At 36.6% G+C, this 22,615-nt stretch overlaps 1 protein-coding gene across 1 annotated transcript in view; it reads left to right on the top strand.

The window, feature by feature from the left end:
• Window positions 1-870: 870 nt before the first annotated feature.
• Window positions 871-22,615, top strand: part of LOC101957021 (broad substrate specificity ATP-binding cassette transporter ABCG2) — a 29,923-nt gene continuing 8,178 nt past the window's right edge. The window contains 9 exon segments of the mRNA XM_078020725.1: window positions 871-1,061; window positions 4,913-4,972; window positions 5,566-5,680; window positions 6,241-6,281; window positions 6,283-6,391; window positions 13,554-13,690; window positions 17,039-17,190; window positions 18,542-18,622; window positions 18,931-19,178. Of these exon segments, the coding sequence (XP_077876851.1) occupies window positions 871-1,061; window positions 4,913-4,972; window positions 5,566-5,680; window positions 6,241-6,281; window positions 6,283-6,391; window positions 13,554-13,690; window positions 17,039-17,190; window positions 18,542-18,622; window positions 18,931-19,178 (1,134 nt within the window).

Below are 22,615 nucleotides of genomic sequence, written 5' to 3'. Positions count from 1 at the left end.
GTTCTCCCCCTGCAGGTGCTCCTCATTTGCCCACGCTGTAGCTAAACCCCACAGACCCTTCCTTGCTCAGTTTCCCTTTCTGAGGGCCTGTTGTGCCTTATGGCCAAGAGCGGCTGGCTTCTGCCAGATGGGAGCGGGTGTGACAGTGTTCAAGACACGGAGGGCCCAGAGAGCAGCCCAGGGTGGTCTCCATGTGGTAGACAGGGAGGGGTGACGTGGGCAGGAGGGCATTGACCCAGCCAGCCAGGGAGAGGCCCAGACACAGAAGGATGTGGGTGCAGAGTCTCTGGGATGCCCGCTGGCTGTGCCGGAGCCCACTGTGTCCTCCCCTACAGGGCCTTCCTGGCCTGTGGCACCCTCCCCAGCACTCTAGCACAGGCGCTGGCCCTGCTCCACCTCCAAAGCCTTGCCCTCACCTGACAGTGTCCCCACACTCCTCCCTGCTCCGCCCTGGCTTCCAGGCCACCTGTCTTGTCCCCATGGGCTCTGCATTGCTGCACCACATGCACTTCTGCCTCCAGATTTGCCCCCGTAGGGTCATCGGCCTGCTGACCTCTCCCTGCTGCAAATCCTGGGTTTTGAATAATTTTCATACTGTTTAATTATTAGGACACCTTAATTTGGGAGTGTGACATCTAATTGGAGTGCAGGTATTCTAGTTTGGATCTGCCTCCCATTATAGGTTCTAAGGTTCTTTTTATCACAGTGATGTGGGGTCTTCTTTAGAAAGGAACCTACTCACTGCAGCACAATTTAAAGGAGCCTCGTTTAAATGTGTTCATATGTTGTTATCTAGTGTTTAAAATTTGATTTACATGGACTATCAACTTACAAATGCTTTTCTCTCTACAGAAAGACAGAACTATCCAGATGTCTTCCAGTAATGACCTGTGTTCAATTTCCATGTCCCAAAGAAACTCTGATGACCTCCCTGAGACAACTTCCAGTGATAAGAAAGGGCCTGTGTTGAGTTTTCACAATGTCTCTTATCATGTAAAAGAGAAGAAAAGCTTTCCATTTGATCAGAAAACAACTGAGGAAAAGGGACTATGGAATATCAAGTATGTGCATGAACTTTTTAAAAGACCACTATATTGACCAACAATGAATACAGGTCTTGGCTATTGTGTTCAAGACTGTGTACAGACATATTAAGATATGCTTTCACATCTTTTGGCTAAACTAGAACTGAAATGATTGAATCATCTTTAAGTGTATGTCTGGTTTGAAAGGAACTGAACTGACACACCATTTCTAAAAATGATTGTAAAACGTATGCCAATATTTATTTAAGAAACTGAACAATTAATAGGTCTTTGGTTTTTCATGAGTAAGCCTTGTGTTTGGGTGGAAGGATGCTTGTATCATTGTTTTTTAATTGTGGGTATATAATTGTAACTCTGAACTTTCCAAACTATGAAATACAATGTGCTTTCTGAAACAGATGCATTTTAGGTACCTGTGCACTTTATATCCTTTATAGTCTAGAAGCAAGAAGGTTAAAATGCTAGTATATTGTGAAAGTACTTTTCTTTTCAAACAGACCTGGGTTAAATGAATGGTTGCTTTAAAATTGTCTCTTTATAATAGTTATAATTGTTCTATAATAATTTACTTATCACTTATTCTAATAAAGACAGGTAGAACATATTTAAATATAAGATGTAAGTTAATTGAAGTTATACAGTTAAAGTACAGAGTAATAAGAATTTATAATCTTAAATCAACTATTTTTTATTTGTTCTAATTAGTTTTACGTGACAGTAGAATTTTGCATTTTGACACATCATATGGAAATAGAGTATATCCTCTCATTCTTCTGGTTGTATATGATGTGGAATAACACCAGTCATGGAATCATAAATGCACATAGGGCAAGGTAATAATGTCCAATTCATTTTACTAAGCTTCCAACCCCTATATCTTCTCCCTTCCCTTCACTCCCCTCTGCCTAGTCCACTCTATTTTTCCCTAGCCCCCACTGCCTTATTGTAAATTAGCGTTCACATACCTAAGAAAACATTCAGCCTTTGGTTTTTCTGGGATTGGCTTATTTTGCTTAACATGATATTCTCTAGCTCCACCCATTTACCAGCAAATGCCACAATTTCATTCTTCGTTAAGGCTGAGTAATATACCATTGTGTATATATACCACATTTTTTTAATCCATTCATCTGTTGAAGGGCACCTAGGTTGGTTCCATAGTTTAGCTATTGTGAATTGGGCTGCTATAAATGTTGATGTGGTTGTGTCACTGTAGTATGATGATTTTAAGTCATTTGGGAATAAATAATTATATTTTTAAAGTACATGGCAATTATGACTTTTATTCTTTTCATCTCACAACAAATTCAGAACTCAAAGTGCAATGTTGAAATGGGATCTAGAGTAGGAGGGCAATGAGTATTTCTATGTAACCTATCACTACCACATGTACCTCTGTGAGTTCAGATACTGACCGTTATGGGTATCAATGTTTTTCTGATATTTGTGAGTCTCTGATTCCAATATATGATGTGAATTTGGCTTTGCATAGATACCATTGCTATAAGTTCTGTTTGTGTCCTAAGGGAAAAATTCTTCCTAAACAAAGCAAAAACTTTTTCCTGGCTCCCCAAGGCTGGAGAGTGGTTATAAAAGAGTACTTTGACTCAATGTGGCTGCAGATCTATATGGAATTAGACATTCATTCTGTTTTCTAGATATTTTTTATGTGACTTTATACTTCTTTGTTAATGCCAGCAACTCCCTTCAGATCAAGGAAGTGATAAGATAGCATAGAAAATGTTGAGGCATGGGTGGAAAAGAAATGGTGAGGATCTGAGGGCTGATTGGGCTGAGGCCTTGACTGTATTAGGATGGGATCTCTGTCCATGCAGCAACACCTGCTATCTTGCCTACTTCTTGTCTCTCTCGTGTTGGTTTAGGAAATCCTGACTAGGAGAATAAGGAGAGAAATGGTGGATAACAGGCTTTGATCTTTTACTACATTAGATAGACTTGACTTATGAAAAGCTAACAAGCCTTTGTGAATACAGTAATTAAAATATGTTTGTCCCTACAGATTTTGTGATGAAAGAAGTGATTGTACCATGCTTTGAATATATGCAGGTTGAATAGATATAAAATACACTCTGTGTGAGGGTTCATTTACCTTGCTTATCCTTTCCAGCTGTCTCAATGGATATGGAATTAGCTACTGCTCCACATTGGAACTGTGGCATTTGGGAAACTACACTACTACCATTTTCTGCAACACTGGGTTTAGTGTCAAAGAAAACCAAACAGTGGTATCTGTGAAATACTTTGCCTTTACATATTTACATTTGGTTTTGGTTGAATCATTGAGGATGGCTTGATCTTTCCTTGAGTACAAATCTTAAAAACCTGGGAAGTTTTCCAGGCACTGAATGAAGACTTAGGGAATAGGAAGGCTTTTCCTACTCATTTTAGAAGCAGTTTCTAGGTAGATATGAATAAAGAAGATCATTAGGAACTGTATACAAATGCACTTTGAGAGTGTACCCAAGCATTTTAAATTTGGGAGTTTGCTAATGATTGAACCCAAGACTTTATACATGCTAAACACCCATGCTAGCACTGATCTTCACCCCCAGATGTACCCAGTCATTTGTGTGTCTTTACACTGGGGGAGGAAGGTTACCAAAAGAGTAAGAATTTTCTGTGTCACATCTTGTTCCTGGTTTATCACACTCTCATTATATTAGTTCAGTCATTGAGTGAGTTGTTCCTAGTTAAAAAGCAAAGTGAAAGGTACATTTCACTTCAGCCCCCAGCTGCCCTACTATCATTGTGAGACAGATTAGGTGGCACCGGCCATGAATGCCAAAGTCCTAGTGGTGTGAGTGCTGTGGGGCACTGTAGAACACATTTTGAGGTACCTAACAGTTCTAAAGAGAGACTGGCATAGACACCAGTGTTCTGAATGGGCTAAGTCAGACTGCTCTTTGATCATTCCTGTGCATCTGCAATGTCCCTGCCCTTAGTTCTCCTTCCTCCATTTAATTTTCTTAGTAGTTTTACCTCTTATATTTAGGACAAAATTTAGCCTATTTGACTTCATCGTGGGTCTTAGCACAGTCAACACTGCCATCATCACCCCCTTCTTCTCTATCTGAATACTCACTACCCTCACATACACACTTAATTAGATTGAAGCACAATTGTATCTGTTTTGTGCCTGCACATCCCCAAAGGACATCCATGCTAGAGGGATGTCTCCTAATTCTACACAGATCATTTTCCAGTCCATTTATCAGATCCTGAACAAAGCAGTAAATCATCTATCCTAGGGCATGTTTTGCTTTTTTAATTGGTAAGGTGTTTTTCTCAAATGTGAAGAACAGGTGATAGTTTCTTATACTCGAGAGTGCTTTATTCCAGTCTTTTATTTTTATTTAAGATGTATTGATTCTTTTGTTCTGATTAGATTTTAAAAGTGAGAACACTACTCCTGATAGTCTACAAATCATTGATTTATTAATTGTGTGTTTCTTGACTGGGAAACAGGCCAGGGAATTTGAAGAGGCTGATCATCAAACATTATTCAGAAGCTGTTTAAGAGGAGTAAGAGGAATGGAGATTATTTACAAGAATTTCACAGACTGTTGATATAGAATGTGTCATTTCTATTTAGGGATTAGTGGCTTCATAAATAAATGAAAGGGATTTTCAAGGATCTGAGGCTTTTCTTTCATAGGTCTTGACTAGTGATTCATATCCTATGTATACTAGACTATTTTTAACCAATTATTTTTTTCCTTAAAATTTGATTCTTGTTATATGTCTGCAATTTCATTAGCCTTCAATAATATATTTAGTGTAGCCCCTAAGCCTATAGAACTCTTTAAAAAGTAAAATAATAAATCAGTATGTTTTTGTGTTTACAGTAGGATCATGAAACCTGGCCTTAATGCCATCGTGGGACCCCAAGGTAGAGGCAAATCATTGTGAGTATAACAGAAAGCACAAATAAGTCTTTTGGTGCTGTTTCTGTGTGCTTTTACAAATCACATGCATTTTCTTTTCATGTCTTGGCTTTTGTCTTGTGGATAATGTGCATTTGGACTATCTTATGGTTTTAATCCTAGGACCAGAAATTCTTATTAAATTCAGTATTACAAACACAGCATGATAAAGTAATTAACACAAAGCAGTTGACCTTGTTATTGAGATAATGAGAAAGGAAAATAAGGGAATAATATTAAAAATGTAGATAAGGAGCTGAAGGTCTCAGTGGGACATACCTCAGAGGTAAAGGCTCCTATTGCTTGGGTTGGATCCATAAAGGTGAGGGTCACTTGGAAGATCTGTACTGGATAAGCCAATGATATCTTGCTTTAATGTTTTTTGGCTTTCTTATACCACATGATAAAGGAAAGTAAGAATTTGCATGTCTACGTGCATGTACACGCATATGTTAAACCACAGAATATTTTGGCTAGTTCACTTTCTAACCTGAACAGAATTTGGATTCAGAATAAGTGAGAGATGTGACCTTTGTAGTAAGGAAAAATCTCACAACATGTGTGTCCTTTTATAGGTTATTAGATATCTTAGCTGCAAGGAAAGAACCAAGAGTATTATATGAAAATGTTTGGGTACATGAGGTACCTCACCCTGACAATTTCCAATGCAATTCAGGATATGTGGTACAGGTAAGTATGGGTAGGTTTTCCTTTTAGGTTTCCCCTGTTTCTATATGGGCAAGAGCCTTGGCTTGTAGTATATCATGCTTCCAATTGAACATGCTCAAGGAACCAATCTTATTTACACCGAATTTACATCATCTCCCTTAAGACTGACAAAGAGGTTAAGGAGAGGAAGAAAGGATCTGGAATATGAACCTGTAGGCAATGGTAACAGTTCGAACTTTGAATCATTTCCAAAGGGTCTACTGTTGCCCTTTTGCCCTTCCTTCACTTCTCTTTTTCTCCTAAAAGGTGCCCCTGTCAAATCCTCATACAAAGCATTCTGGAAGTGCTTAGTAGTCACCATAATCACCTGTGCTCCATCTGGGTGTGAAGATAGGGAAGGAAAATTATTCCCTGGGCTCTGAAGCTTTGTGGAGTCACTGAAATGTTTAGAGTTGAAAGTTCACCATTACCTAGAAATTTTCCATGGGTTTGTTATTTCTGTGAACAAACTTAAACATTCGCTGGAGTGATGGTCTTAGAAAAGACTCAGTATGACTCATTGAAAGCACATTTCCCTTCAGGATGATGTCGTGATGAGCACCCTGACAGTGAGAGAAAACGTGGTTCTCAGCTTCTCTTCGACTTCCAACAACTATGTCAAAGAAGAGAAAAAATAAGCGAATCAAAAAGGTCATTGAAAAGTTAGGTCTCTGTGAAGTGGCAGATTCCAAAGTAATGTGAAAATTCCTGACAGATTCATAACCAGGAAAGAGGACTTCCCTATGTGGGCAATATGACCTTAATCAGAAGTTTCCTAAGATGTGTATGGTCAAAACTGGCTGCTTTCTGTAGTGATAAAAAGAAGTGTCCAGATTCCTACTTTAAAGGGGTAAATTAAGTGAAGAAATAATCTTAACCGTGATCTAATCCTGGGGTGGAGTTGGTCTATGTGGAGAGAGCCCACCCTCATTGCTCAAGACACAGATCACTTGATGTCTTTGCACTTTTCTTGTTGTTGTTTATTTCTTTCCTTTTTTACTTTTCTTCCCCTTTCTTCTTCTGGGGGACATTGTTGTATTGTTTTCTGAAATCACTTCTGTGTTTCATAAATGACAAGAATTCAAGGATTTTTTTTAAATGGGTTCTTTTTAGTTGCACATGACACTACAATTCATTTTGACATAATTAGAAAAGCATGGAATATAATTTGTTCTGGTTCAGTCCCCAGTGCTTTCGCTTCCCCTTCTAACCTCCCTGCCCTGTATCCTTCCCTCTACTCTACTGAAACTTCAGCTATTTACTTATAGTTTTTTTTTTAAATTAATGTCTTTTGGATTTATATGATGAGAAGATTTCCTGTTGTTCATTCATATAGGCACATAGGAAAGTTTGGTCAGACTCATTCCACTGTCTCTCCTTATCTCACCCCTCCTTCTCCTCTTCATCCTCCTTTTTCTACCTCACTGAACTTTCTTCTAGTTTTCTTATTTTGGATTAGCTTCCACATATCAGAGAAAACATTTGAACCTAAGCTTTGTGGAACAGGTTACTTTCATTTAGCTTGATAGACTTCTGTTCCATCCATGTACTGGCAAATGGCATAATGTCATTCTTTACAGTTTAGTAAAACTCCATTTTATATTTTTACCACTTTATTTTTTCTGCCCATTTATCTCTTGATGGGCACCTAGTTTGATTCCATAACTTGGCTATTGTGAATTGTGCTGCTTTAAACATTGATGTGACTTTATCACTATAGTATATGATTTTAAATGTTTTGGATATATCAAGGAGTGGGCTAACTGGGTGAAAGGATGTTTTCATTTCTAGTATTTAAAGGTATCTCCACACTGCTTTCCAGAGTGGTTGCACTAATTTTTAGTCCTACCAACAATGTATGAATGTACCTTTTTCCACATCCTAATCAACATTTATGGTTACTTATATTCTTGATAATTGCCACTCTAACTAGATCAAGAAGAAATCTCAATGTAGTTTTAATTTGCATATCCTTGATTAGCAGATATTAAACACTTTTCATGTATTTATTGAGAGTTTGTATTTCTCCTTTTGAGAAGTGTCTGTTTAATTTCTTTGCCCACTTACTGATTTTTCATTTATTTATTTGGTGTTTTTTTTTTAAATTCTTTGTATATTCTGGATATCAATGCCCTGAGAAGCAGATGGAAAACATTTTCTCCCATTCTGTAGGTTTTCTCTTCATGCTCTTAATTCTTTCCTCTGCCATTCATAAACTTTAACTTGATGCCATCCCACTTACTGAATTTATTCTATTTCTTGCACTTTAGGAGTCTTATTTAAATAGTCAGTTCCTTTGCTGATTTGTTGGAGTGTTGGGCCTACATTTCCTTTTAGCAGGTGCAGGGTTTCTAGTCTAATTCCTTTTTCATCCTGAATTTGTTTTTTAGCCTTCTTTCTTTTTGTTAGTGTTTATCAATCTTGTTTATCCTTTCAAAAAACCAATTCTTATGTTGATCTCTCTGATCATTTTTTTTTATTCTCAATTTCATTGATTTCTGCTCTGGTTTTAATTATTTCCTATCTTCTACTGATTTTGGTATTGGTGTATTTGTTCTTGTTTTTCTATGGCCTTGAGATGTAATGTTCAATTATTTATTTGGTATCTTTCTATTATTATAATATATGAGCTCAATGCTATGAACTTGGAGCTTTTAATATGTTGTATTACTATTCTCCTTTACTTATAATTCTTTTTATTTCTTCTCTGATTTCTTCTACTATGCATTCATCATTCAAATGTGTAGTATTTAATCTCCTGGTGTTAAAGTGGGTTTTTAAAAATATTATCATTGATTTCTAACTTCATTCCTTTATGATCTGATAGAATGCAAGGTATTTTCTCTATTTTGCAAAGATTTGCTTTATGACCTAAAACATGGTCTATTGAGAAGAAAGTGAAACAAGTCATTGATTGATGAAATATTTCATGGATGACTATTAGTTCCACTTATTCATTTTATTTTTTAATTCTGTAAAATCCTTATTTAGTTTATGTTGAAGAATCTATACAGTGATGATAAAGGTGTGTTAAAATCACCTAGTATTAGTGTTTTGTTGATTTATAATATTGATTTCATTTTTTAAATCAAAAATTTTGTTTGTTGGATGTATGTAGATGCTCTTTTGTTTGGGGGACTAATATTTACAATCATTATGTTTCTGAAATGCTCCCTTAAGCAGCATGAAGTGACCTTCTTTGTCTCTTCTGATTTATTATGTCTTAATGTCTACATTATCTGATATGAGAAGAGCTGCCCCTGATTGTTCATGAGTAAAATTTGAATGGTATGTCTTTTTCATCCTTTCACCTTCAGTCTGTGGATGTTTTTGCCTGTAAGGTGAGTCTCTTGGAGACAGCACAATGTTGGGTCCTGTTTTTTAATCCAATCTGCCAACCTGTGTCTTTTGATTAAAGATTTTCAACCATTTACCTTCAAATTTGTTATTTAGAGATGATTTTTATGCTCATTTTGTTTTATTTCTAATGTTTAAAGTGGACTTGATTTTCTTTTGACTATTCTACTAGTACTCTTTATTCCTATGCCACTTATCATTTTTTTTCTCCCCGGCTTTCCGGGGGAGTGATTATCTGCTTATCATTTTTATTCTTCATTTCCTTTTCATAAAATTTTCCCATGAGTGTATCCTGTAAGTCAGGCTTTCTAATTATAAATTCTATTGGCTCTGTTTATCATGGAAAGTTTTTATTTCAATTTCAATTCTGAAGCTTAATTTTGCTGGCTATGGAATTACTGGTTGGCATCAATTTTATTTCAGAGCTTGGAATATATTATTCCAAGTCCTCCTGACTTTCAGGGTATGTGTTGAGAAATGAATTGAAATTTGGATTGGTTTAGCTCTAAATGTGACCAATCATTTTTCTCTTGCAGCTTTTACAATTCTATCCTTATTTTGTATGTTAGGCATTTTCATTATAATGTGTCTTAGAGTGGATCTATTGTGATTTTTCTATAATTGTAATACTTATGCCTCTTTTATTTGGATTTCTATCTCATTCTTAAGGTTCGGAAATTTTTCTAGTATTATTTTATTCAAAAGACTGTGCATCCCTTTAGCTCAAATTTCAGAGCCTTCATGTATCCCAATGAATCTTAAATTTGGTCATTTAATGTTATCACATTTTTAAAAATATTTTACTTATGGTCTCTTAACCTCTTTTCTTTATTGTCAGCTTTATTTTCAAGATTATATACTTTGTCTTTGAGGCCTGAAAATCTATCTTTGAAGTATTTTAATCTATTGATGATGCTTTTATTTAAGTTTTTAATTTGGTTTCTTGAGTCTTTCATTTCTAACATTTCCATTTGATGCCTTTTCAGAATTTTTTTTATCTTTATTGAAATAATCTTTACTTCCTGTATTTTATTTCAGTTTCACTTCTTACATCTTCCTTTAGGTCATAGAACATTTTAACTATGAACTTTCTAAATTATTTCTCTGACATTTCCTCTACTATAGTGTTGATGAAGTCAGTTGAAGCATTATATAAAAATTGGGGTAGTTCATTCTCTTGCCTTTTTATACTGTTTGTATGTCTACCCTTGTATGGGTATAATTCTCACTTCTTCTTTTAAGGGAGGGACTATTTTGTGAGTTTCTTTCTCTCAAGAGTCCTGGGTAGGTTGAATATCCACATATTGATTTTTCATTTTTTATACCACGTTTGACTTCTACTTATCCCAATATCAGCACTACTTTCAGAGGTGCCACCCTCTTTATTATAATTGCTTCTGAGCTAAGCCTCATGCTGTTCAACCTTATGAGAAACTAAAACTTCTTGCTATTTGTTTTTTATGGTTCCTCAAATCCAGTGTAAACTTGGAATAAACTTCTGTAACAGGCCAAAAAATTGGTATTTAATTTAGTAAAATTACTATACTTAAATGAGGGCTAAATGGGGGAAAGGAGAAAGATTGGGCAAACGGAGAGGGAAAAGAGATACCGAAAATAAGAAAAAGAGAGTAAAGTTATAAAAGGGTAATTCAGACCCAGATATAGAGAGAAATAAATGTTGTATATTTAAAATAGTAGCAGATAAGGTAAGAAGATGAATTAGGGGTAAGAGGAACATTTATCAGCTAGAGCTAGAAAAGCGAAGATAGGATTGATTCCAATTAATGCTTTAAACCATTGGATGAAATACTTTCATATGGGTTGAGGGTACAATGTTAGTTATTGGGTAACAACTATCATTCAAATTAAAGAGTTATATATATTATCAAAGTTAATATTAAAGTTGTTTATAGTAAACCATGCTTAGGCAAAGAAAAACCTTGTTGAATTTTGATTTAGATTTCAGTGGGGTTTGGACATTTAGGAAATTACCATCATTCTTTGGCTGTGGATCTGTTCATATTACAGGGGCATAGGAGCCAATTTGCAAGTTGCTGTGAACCTCCTCCAGGCAGTTCCAGTTTGTCAGCTCAGGGGCTTGAAGCTGTCTGCTTGGAGGGTGCAGTGTTGTATGTTGGTTGTTTTTATTGTGCGTAGGAGTTCAGGATGAAGAATCTGGAGTGTCCCTATGAGTGCCATGGGTCACTGTGTACCTCTTACCCTCTATCAGATCCTTTTAGTGGTGGTGAGGATCCTGGTGACTGACTGAGTGCAGCAACTCTATGAGCACAGGAACTCTGTGTTCTTTAATGCAGCTGTCTAGGTATGGGAAATGGCCATGGTGATTTAAGGGATAACTTTAAGGGGTGGAAGGACTGTGGACTCCAGTTCAGTTTTCTTTTCAGATTTGGTTTTAAGCTATTTGTTCTAAGAACCCTGATGTTCCTGTCACACTTTAAATTTTGTCTGCCTTTCTTCTTGTTTTTAAGTGGGTGAGCTTAAGAGTTTTTCTGCTCCCTCCTTTCTCTCTTTGTTGCCCAGTCCCACTTTACCTACCTGGTTCAGTTTTAGGGTTAGGGGACTCTGTGCTCTTTTTCTACTCAAGTAACCTATCATCAAGTCTCTCCAGGTCTCAAACTTTGTAATATTGCATCTTAAAGCATTTGTTTTGTCACCCAATTCTTAATTCTGCTTTTCCTTCACTACCTCCTTCTGTTGTGAGCTGATTGGGACTCGCTAATTCTTGTGCTGTGATTCACTTTGTTGTAATTGGGCTTCTGGAGTTACTTCTAATTTGTGGAATGATAAAGTTATTTTGTAAAGCCTTTCTTCTTTCTTTCACAGTTTTCTTTTCTCATTCTCTCCAGTCTTTTTTGTTGTTGTTGTTTTTATTTCCAGACTCTTACATCTTTCTCTTTGATTTCTCATTTGTTTACCTCTTCTCACATAATTGCAAAAGGAAATAAGTACATTTACTTACCTTATCAACACATTATCAATCAATAAAATGTCTCTAAAAAGTGTCTCTGTATAATCAGCTGTTTTAAGTCCATATTTTTTGTCACAATCATGGTATACAATATACAATTGCTTTAGACTCGTGATTGATGAAGATTTAATAAAAATCATTTTTTTAAGTTCCCAATTTTTAAGGTTTTCTTAATCTTAAAAATCCGTTTTGCTTTGTTTTGTTTTACAGGTAAGTAGATCAACATGGATATAAAGGGAGGATGAAAAAATAGGACAGACATTTGACATTCAGTATCTTGTTGACTTTTTTCTTTGTAAATTATTCATTGTATTCCCCTCTTCAATACTGATTAGCTTGTTAAAAATTGAATTCCATAAGATTCCACGACATTGGTCGTAATTTGTTACTTAAAGTAGAGAAAAAATTTAAGAAAAATCTCTTGTAGGGAAAGGTTTCCTAAAACTCCAAGCAATTACATTTTTAGTATACTTTTCTTTTGAAGTTTTTTATCTATTTAGGGAGATATATAAAATTAACTAGAGTGATAGTAGTGGTAATATCATGTATTTGTGTAGCACTTTTAATATTAAGCATCAACTCTATATATTTACATTCAAGTTTTTTTATTAGTTTATAATAATTATACAGAATAATAGATTCCATTGTGGCATATTTGTACAAGCATATGACATTTTGATAAAGGTACCCAAATGTCTTTTATAGTTCATTTGTTAATGATACCCAATCAAGGGCCATGAGTAGCATTTGGATATCATCTGTTTGGAGACTCCAAATTCCAGATGTGTTTTCTACTTCCTTCCTCCCCCAAACCTTCTTTCTCTCCTGCATATATATTTACTCATTGCAAAGACTGGGCCAGTTGCCCTGTGGAATATTCGCTTTTCTGGATTTTTCTGAAAAGATGAATCAGGAATTCCAAGTAAGTTAAGGTATAGAAAACAACATTTTGGGTAAAAAATTATGAAATTGAAAATATGCTGAAATGGTATGATAAAAAGTGTACATTCCTGGCTCCAACTTGACTCTCTTTATCAATCCCTTTGGGATTGTTTTGTGGAGGCAGTGTGTCAGTGGGAGGTGGTTAGAAAACACTGAAAGATCACTATAGATAGTTTCCTCTCCTATCTTAGTAGGGATTTTTTTTTATGTCAGAGTCATATTTTTTTAGTGTTGTAACTTACTCTCTTAAAACTAAATACTTGACTTGGTGAGGAACATACAGGACTATTAGAGCCTGAGCTTTAATAATACATGATATTACCACTACTATCACTCTAGTTAATTTTATATCATATCAGGTATAATCACTTGATAACTTTGCTCTGGGCCTCACCTTATGCATATGATAAGAGAAACCTCTCCTTCTCCCAGGTGTCATTTACTTAACATATAGAATAATCAACATAATGAGATAACATGTCTCTATGAAGAATGGTACAGTTTAATTCATCAAATGACAGTGACTATATTCATTCATGTGGATGATGATAATAATTTGTGTTTTAGGTGAAATCTAAAGGAGAAAGAAAACTAATTAGTATAGGAATGGAGTTGATCCTTGATCCTTCCATCTTGTTCCTGAATGAGCCCACAACTGGTTTAGACTGGAACACAGCATATAAGGTCATTAAACTCCTGAAAAGGTAAATGCTATGGCAACATTGTTTTTTAATTTATTTGCTATCTGTTCACCTGGTATTCTTGGTGCAGAGGATTCAGAATCTAAAAAAGTGTTCCTCTTGGTTAGTGGAATACAGTCAATATACAAGAAGCAGTTCAAGAAAGATGAAACAAGAGCATAGGGAAGGAAGTTCATGTGAAGTTGGGAAGCTTTTAAAATAGCAGAAAGGTCAGGTAAGACCACAAGCATGTGACACATGAGGAGAGAGAGAGAAAGAGAGAGAGAGAGAGAGAGAGAGAGAGAGAGAGAGAGAGAGAGAGAGAGGTGCTGTAAATTCAGAAGAGAGTTCTGGTTGTAAGAAGCAGTGGCCCTGAGGCAGGTCATATCTGGTGTGTGGACATCAAAGAAGCCTGAGGGACAGACCCATGGACTAAAGGTCGTTGAGGTTGGCTGGGGGCTTAACAAAAAATTTAATTTTATTATGGCTCTGGAAGTATAAATTTGAGATCAATGCATCCTCAGGGTGGTTTCTTCCTTGGCCTCTCTCCTTGGCTTGTAGATGGCCATCAACTTCATTGTGTGTCTTTGTCCTAATTTGCTCCTAATTGGAAAGGCAGATGAGCGACTTTCGAAGACCACATTTAACTTTAATAACATCTTCAAAGGTGCTGTGTCCAATGTGGCCACATTTTGTGGTACTAGGGGATATGGCTTCAACACCTGAGTTTGGGGAGGACCCAGTTCAGACCATCACAGGTGGATTAGGATATGAGGTGGAGTTGGGCTCTTGGCAGATTGCATAGATCTCATAGGCCATATCAGATGTGTGCTTTTACTGTCACTGGGGGACATGGTAATGGTTTGAGAGTTTAAAGCAGAGCAATGATTGTGGAGAATACTGTGCAGTTGGGCAAGGTGAGGGAAGACCCCATGAAGGAGTTACTAAGGGAGGATGGAGCTTTGACTATGCTAATCGTGATGAGAATTGGGCAGTTTCTGGGTCTGTTTTCAAGGGACTCAACAGGATCAGCTCAGGATTAGACTTGGGATGGGAGGATGGAGACAAACTTTTGAGATTTGGGGCTTGAAGATGTGGAAGAATGAAATGAAAGAAATTACTTTCCTCTTACAAGAAAGAAAAAAATGAGGGATCACTTATAAGAAAATTTTCAATAGCTGAGATTTAAACATCATCTTTAAAAATATAGAAAAATATTTCATACTAACAGAAAGGATGCAAATATAATACAGATGAAATCCTGCTCTTCTCACCTGGATTCCTCACTGTCATACTTCACTGCATCTATAGCCCCTCCTGCTCTCTCTGGTACTCCCTACATAGTTTTTTTTCTGCCATAATGCCTTTGCACTCCAAATACTACCTACTACAGACTCCAATGAGGGAGGCCACACCATTGCCTGCACTCCCCAGTCAATAAGCATGGCTTGCCAGGATTCAATCCAGGGCTGTTCAGATTTCACTGCTTCTCCATACCGTCTATTTACAGTCAGCACTCATTGAATGACATGGCTCCCAGGCAATCCCATTTCCATCTTCCAGACATTACCCAACTCATTATGGCCTTTAAAGTTCCAGTTTCTAAGTGAAGGGTTCATCATGAGTTTGTTTTGCTCCTCACTTTAGTTATCTTTTTCACCCAACACAACACCAAGACAAGCACACACATAAGCACTGCTTATTGTGTGACACAGAACAGCTTCTGGTATTTTCAGAATAGACCTGTTCAGTTTACTCTTTGTTACCTTGTTCTTTAACCAGGAGTATCTCTTTTCTTAACTCACTCCTGTTAGTGCTTTCAATATTCTACTTATATTATTTTAAGACTGGGTTGTAACCCTCTGTTTGTTTACAAGGAACCACTAGCTACTTCTAATCATCATGTTGAAATTACAGATTCCTATCTTGTGTTTCTCATTGAATCAGAACTTTCTTGGATACATTGCTAGATGCACAAGGTGCTTATCAAATTTTTAAATTAAAATGATTCTTCTCTTAAAATAATTTCAATAACTGTTTTGAATAGTGACTGTGGCCTTTGTTTCTTCTTCCCATAAGTAATAACTTCTATAAAAGATAGTGTAGCAGTGTTCCTAGCTTAGCATTAGTTCAGAGCTCAGATCCCAAACTTGCCCCTTAGTAACTGTGAGTCCCTGTTCAGTTGCTTGACCTTTTAGCCTTATCTGTAAAATGGAGGGAAATGATAATATTAGAACTGCCTTATAACAACATTTTGTAAATGGAAATGAGTTTAACTCTAAAGCATTTAGTGAAGATATTCTGAGTGCTTAGTAATAATAGATCATGAGGATAGAAGTGAAAACCAATTCCTAATGAGCCAGAATAGTTAAATGATCAATGAGAAATAGTTATATGACATTATTTTAATCATTGGTCCATAACTACTCCTCAAAATGAGTGTACTTAAAGATTATCTGTGATGCTTATTAATAATACAGATTCCCTATACATAACCTCAGATATTGTAATTCACTGTCTGGGAAGACTATATAGGAACCTGCATTTTCACTAAAATTCTAGCCAATTCTAGACTGTTGATGCATCAAATTTTAAGAATCTTTATCTTCTTTAAAAGACCATTAAATTTAGGTTCCCTGGTTTCCAAGTATGAGATATAGAATATGACAAACCCTAAAATAGTATGGCTTGGACAGAGGATGTAAAAAGAAAATTAGCACATTAACGGCATTGATCCTTTCCCAGTTCATTCTTCCCAGTGACAGAACAATCCCTAGAAAGGAAGCCAAAGCATTAATCCTTCCCCAAATAAACCCTTTCCCAGTGACAGTACAGTAGGACCCTGAAGGGAAAGAGACAAGCACTGTACGCTGACCCCAGACCCTCCATTCTTCCCCAAGTAAAAATATTTCCCAGTAAAAACAAATTTTCAAATTCTCACAAACCTATTTCCTGAGTGCCCAAACTGACCACTGACCCTAGATCTCTCCCATTTCACCCAGTATGTCATATCCCAAATTCCTAAGTGCCCCAAACTAATAAGATCATTAATTAAGTCACCTCTCAGTATAGCTTATATAAGCCCAGAAGCCTCCTTTGTCCAGGGGCTCAATTTCCACTAGAAGAGTGGGTCCATTCCTGTGAATGTATTCCCCTTCTGGAATAAAAGGCTAAAATGATCCATGAAGTTTGCATCCGGCCCTGTCCTTTTGTGCTAACACCAAGTATATAATATGAATTGAAATGAGAAGTTTGTGGGACGAGATCAAGTTGAACTGAGAGAAAATGCTCTACTGACAGGAATAAAGTATTTTACCAAGAAGTGCAAGGTTTGGAAGTTTAATAATTCATTATTTTCCCTTTTTCACTTAGCCTTTCAGAGCAGGGACCAACAATCATCTTCTCTATTTATCATTCTCAGTATTCCATCGTCCAGCTATTTGACAGCCTCACCATATTGGCCTCAGGAAAACTCATGTACCATGGTCCTGCCAAGATGGCTTTGGAGTACTTCAAATCAGCAGGTGTAGTTGACCTTTTCATGCATGATCCTTCATTCATAGACTCCTGGGGAGAGCAGAGGGGGTAGCAACAGTGCTGCTTGATCTTTGCATAGACCTAACTGGATTTTCACCACCCTAAAACATTTTTGATCAGTTTTGCAGCACTTGCTTATTGTTCAGGGCTCTCTCTTTCTCTTCTCCTATGTGAGTATGCATACTGTGTGTGTGTGGGGGGGGAAATACACATGTATTTCTCAAGGGCAATTCATTGCTTGTTCTATTCCCAGTTGTGGTGACCTTTCCCTTACAGTTAAATAATTAACATGTTGGATTTACAGCTAGTTATTTTGTCGGTTGAACATTTTTTAAAAGTCCCAAATCATTGTCTTTTGGACCATGTAACAGATTGTTGTTGTCCAGTATTTCCCCTGACACATGATCTTGCTCTGCCTTCCTGAGGGTTCATGAGATGCTGCTGCATTTTCTAGTAATTTTAGTTTGAAGATGTAGGTCTTGAGTGATGTGGTCTTGAGTGGAATGGCTGGCCCTGAATCTGACATTAATGGACCAAACATTCCAGGCTGCTTGGTTCTATTTCAGATTAAATATTATGATTTCTTTAATGGCTTATCCATCTTCTTCTTTTTAGAAGTTTTTGGGTATTATTTCTCCATGACCCTAAATCAAATTGTTAATATTATCTTCCTCAATTTGTTTTTATTAAATCTTTGTTGTTTGAAAATAATCAAATACATGTGAATCTGAGGAATCCAGAGAAAATGAACTGAAAAGTTAGAGCTCAGGCCAAGTTTAGATGATTGTGCCACAGGAAGTTGAGGTGAGAGCTCAGGTGTGCTGTACTGGTTACATTCTGTTGATAGTGCTTCTTATGGGAATTTCTTGTCTATCTGGGATTATGGCAGTTTGAGAGGTGATTTTTTTGATCTCTGGATTTAATAGGTAGCCAAGAAGTCCTTGCTGATATGCATATTGATGCTTCAGTATTCTTTACATGAACTGAAAGTTCACAAGAAACTTAATATTTTTTCTTGGACCTATATTTAGATTTTTTAAGAAGTACTAATAAGCACCAAGACATATTGAAAGCTACTTGCGGTTCAAAGATTTATGAGAAGTAAGAATTAATATAAGATTTCAAAAATGTTTTGGAATTTTTTTAACTTAGGAACAGAGTGTATGAAATATTGTAGGACTAAATGTATAAGAGGAAAGGATAAATCAGTGAGATGAAAAAAGAACAAGGAGAAATAAATTATTGAGTCAGTCTTCCCTAGCCTTACCTCCATCAGACTTACTGAGTCTGCTCTATTTTCCAAGACCTATGTGGAGTTCTTGCTGGTATCTTTTCTAGGTTACAGCTGTGAGCACTACGTCAATCCTGTTGAAGTCTTCTTTGAAATCATTAATGGTATAATAAAGCAAAAGTCAAAAGGTATGTGAATCTCTAACATTTCTATATTTTTGCCAAATTAAGTTGGTTAAGGTTTAGCAATGCAGTAGCTCATTAAAACACAGCCTAGTGAATTTACATATTAATGTGGTAACCAAATAAATTTAGTTGTCAGTGAATACTGTGAGTATTTTTATCTAATTTACAATGATTATGTTGGTTTTTTTGTACTCCAGTTTCAGAATTTAGGAGTTATACAAATAAGAGTTCACAGAAAATCTGGTAAAACTGGTAGTAATCTGTTACTAATGAAGTAGTAATCTGAGGCCTGTTATCCACTTTTAATCCAGCCAACAACAGTGAAATGCCTTCAAAGAATGAAAAGTCAGTCATAGAAGCATTAGCTGATTTTTATACAAAATCCTCCATCTGTGGAGAAACAAAATCTGAACTACAACAACTCTCAAATGATCAGAACAAGAAGAGCTTATTCAGGGAGGAGATCTCCTATGTTACCTCTTTTGGTCATCAGCTCATAGTCATCACCTGGCGTTCATTCCAAAACTTGGTGGGTCGTCCCCAGCCCTGGATAGCACAGGTAACTGACAGACTCTTCTAATTATGCTGTGAAATAATCATGTGAGAGCTATTTGTTCTGATATGGACTGCTCCAGGATTATTTTATCTTCTACCCATCCTCCCATTCATTTGTCATTCCTATTCTATTTGAGATATAGAAAGAGTCAATTGAACCAGTGTAATAGTTTGAAAATGATGTAAGTCTTCCCCCCAAGACTCATGTGTCGAGGGCATAGTCCCCATAGAGCAGTATTCAGACGTGAGGCTCTTGGAAAGTGGTTGGATCATCTGACCTCATCAAAGGATGGAGGGATTTATAGTTTGGTGGCAGTATTGGGAGGTTGGGAAAGTAGGAGGTGAGGCCTAATTGGAATAAGTGGTCTCTGGGGTGGTGGGGGGTTGCCCTGGAAGGGATTATCTTGTCTCTGATTCCTCCTTTGCTCTCTCTGCTTCCTGGCTGCTGTGAGGTAAGCATCTTTTCTTCATCATGCCCTCCTGCCATGATGTTCTGCCTCACCTCAGGCCCCAAACAATTCAGCTAATAGACCATGGACTGAAACCTCTGAAACTGTGAACCAAAATAAATCTTATCTCCTGTCAGTGTCCTTTTTTCTGTGACCAAAATAGCAGAAAACAACTTCCGGAGGAAAAGGTAATTTGAGTCTCATGGTTTCAGAAAGTCTCAGTTCATAGAGGACTGACTCCATTGTTCTGGGCCCAAGGGGAGGTAGCACTTATACAAATAAGTGTAAATGCTCAGAAGCAGAGAGTGAGAGTAAGAAGGGGCCTCAGGAAGAACAATACTTTCTGGGCATGCTCCCCAGTGACCCACCTCCTCCTACCACACCCCATGTGTCTGCAGTTACTACTCAGACATTCCATAGTAATGGATGGACGGGTCAGATTACAGCTCTCACAATTCAACCATTCCACCTCTGAATATTGCTGCATTATCAAATAAGTTTTCAGGGGACACCTCATATGAAAGTTATAATACCTCCTTTAAGTTGATTTTCTTAGGTATTTTTTCACAATGATAAAAAGCTGAATAACACATCCGGTAAGACACAATTACATTTCTACCTTTGCAATGCTTTTTAAAGTGTTTTCCTGGACTATATAACTCAAAATTTTGATGATGTAGACAAATTTTAATGGAAAATCTTCAACAAAATTTTATTTTTTAAAAAAGTGTCAAGTAAACAAAATATCAACTAAATACAGTATTTTCTAATAGCTGTTCACTATCATTTATTAATTCATTTGAAAAGTTCAACTCAAGAGTTATGTGTTCCATTTTGATACTCGACTCTACTGGTGAATGAAATGGGTAAAAATTAAAACCTCTACTGCCATAGATTTTATTTTCTTATGAGGGCAGAGACATGATATCTGAAAACAGAAAATTCATAGCATGCCATATGGTAGAAGGGACTATGAAGAGGTCTTAAAGAGAAAAGAAAATACAAAAGGGGAAGGGAGAGGGAAGAAGGTAGATGGACTATGGTTGGTTTGCTCTTGATATCAGATGTTGAAGGAACCTAGTCTTATTGACTATTCCTGACTGTAGTTTGTTCCGTGCACTGTCTGAGGGAAGAGACTGTAGGCAGAATGCTGTTCCTTATAATGGACTCTCCTCATTAAGAGATTCTAATCCTGGTAAAGCCATAGATGTCTCAAAGAATGTGCAGTTTATGCACAGGAAATAACCAGACTAAACAAGGCTATTCACGTCTGCTTAACTCCTTTATATAAGGTGTGATGGTGTTCTTTTTTTCCTTTTACTGGCTCTGTAGTAGTTGTTGATGATCACTTCTAAGGTTTTTTGTTTTGTTTTGTTTTGTTTTTTTGTTTTTGTTTTTTTTCCCACCGCAGTGCTAGGACTGAATTTAGAGCCTCATACATACTAAATAATTGCCGTATCCCTGAGCTACAAAGCCAGCCCATTTTTTGATTTATTCATGGCCCTATGTCACACAAAAAACTAGTTCTCTCTCAGGTAGTTTATATGAAAATCAATTTAGCTTGTTTTGGGGGGGTATTAATTTTATTATCAATCATTGAGTTTCTGTGGAATATTTAGATGTGGCTTGGTTTTGGCTGTTGTATGAGGCTCTAATTTCAGTCCTAGCACTGTGGTGGGAAAAAAATATCCCAGCTTCTCTAGCACAGTCTCAAATAATTCGACAAATGCTTTCCATGTTTGAGTATGATACATGGCATCCTTCAGAAAAATATAGTTCCGTAAATACATTTTCAAGTTCAGTTGGGAAAAAGTCTAGAAAAAGTGTCCACATTAACCAGTTAATTTAGAGAATATACCATCAATACATGATTCCTTATAGCTTGTTTTATAGTTTTGGGAACCAAAAGCGTGTTTGCAATGAGAAGTTAACATCTCCACATATTCAAGGCTAGAGACACATCCCCTTTGTCTTGTTACTTACCCACCATGAAGTATACTATAAAAGTAAATATAAAACTTGGCAAGAACCTCCTGGCTAGTCAGTCAGATAAAATATTTCCAAAGAAATAAGACGACACCCTGTAGTATCCACTGATGTGCTTGTGTCTACAGAACAAAAACACACACCACACACTCCAGATTAGTCCAAGAAGGCACAGCCCAGATGAGATGCTGCTGTGCAGACTCCTGTTGCCACCAGCTGGGATATTTATTGCCTATCTGTATTTTTTCTCTATATCTTACTACATGTATCTCTATGTAGAGAAAAAAATATACATAGGCAGGTAATATCTATGATATGCAGAGATATGTAGAAAGAGATTGTAGACTTCTTATCAGTATTCTTACAGATGTTCCAAAATCTTCAGACCATTCTAATACAGAGCATTAGCTCATGATAATTATAAAGTAATTTAAGAAGCTTGGCAGCCCTATTCCCAATCACAGAGCCACGTGGTGATTATACTAGGGGGATTTACGTTATAAAGATGGCTACCCTTCATTCGCATGAAGAGAAACAATTAAATTTGTGACACAGGGTAGTTGCATGTGAGTGATGTTGTTCTGATCTTACTTTCTCAGGATATTGTAGTGTTATTGGCACTATAAACAGTTCCAGATACACAGGGAGCTACACAGTTAAACTGATCCTTTGTTTTCTTTAAGAATGAAAACCAGCAGTGGAGACTTTCTTCATCATGATCTTTACCCTCATGATGGTGGCTTTTTCATCCATTTCCATGTCACTGGCCATAGGAATAAATCATAGTGATGTAACTATAACAAGACAGGTCATGAACTTCTATTTTACGTTTATGTTGGTGAGTGTGAATTGGGCTTCTCTGGGAACAGAATTTTTCCCCCTGTTTCTCTGACACCTTCCTGTCATAAAAAAGTCTGTTTTAAGGATTCTGGATGTGGGAATCTGATGGTTTCGGGATGCCATAGACTGAACTAAAGTTTATATTAAAGAATGTACCACTTTTCTT

The sequence above is a fragment of the Ictidomys tridecemlineatus genome, chromosome 9 (genome assembly GCF_052094955.1).
Source record: "Ictidomys tridecemlineatus isolate mIctTri1 chromosome 9, mIctTri1.hap1, whole genome shotgun sequence".
In the NCBI taxonomy this organism is placed as follows: domain Eukaryota; kingdom Metazoa; phylum Chordata; class Mammalia; order Rodentia; family Sciuridae; genus Ictidomys; species Ictidomys tridecemlineatus.
This window is presented reverse-complemented; position numbering and strand designations above follow the sequence as displayed.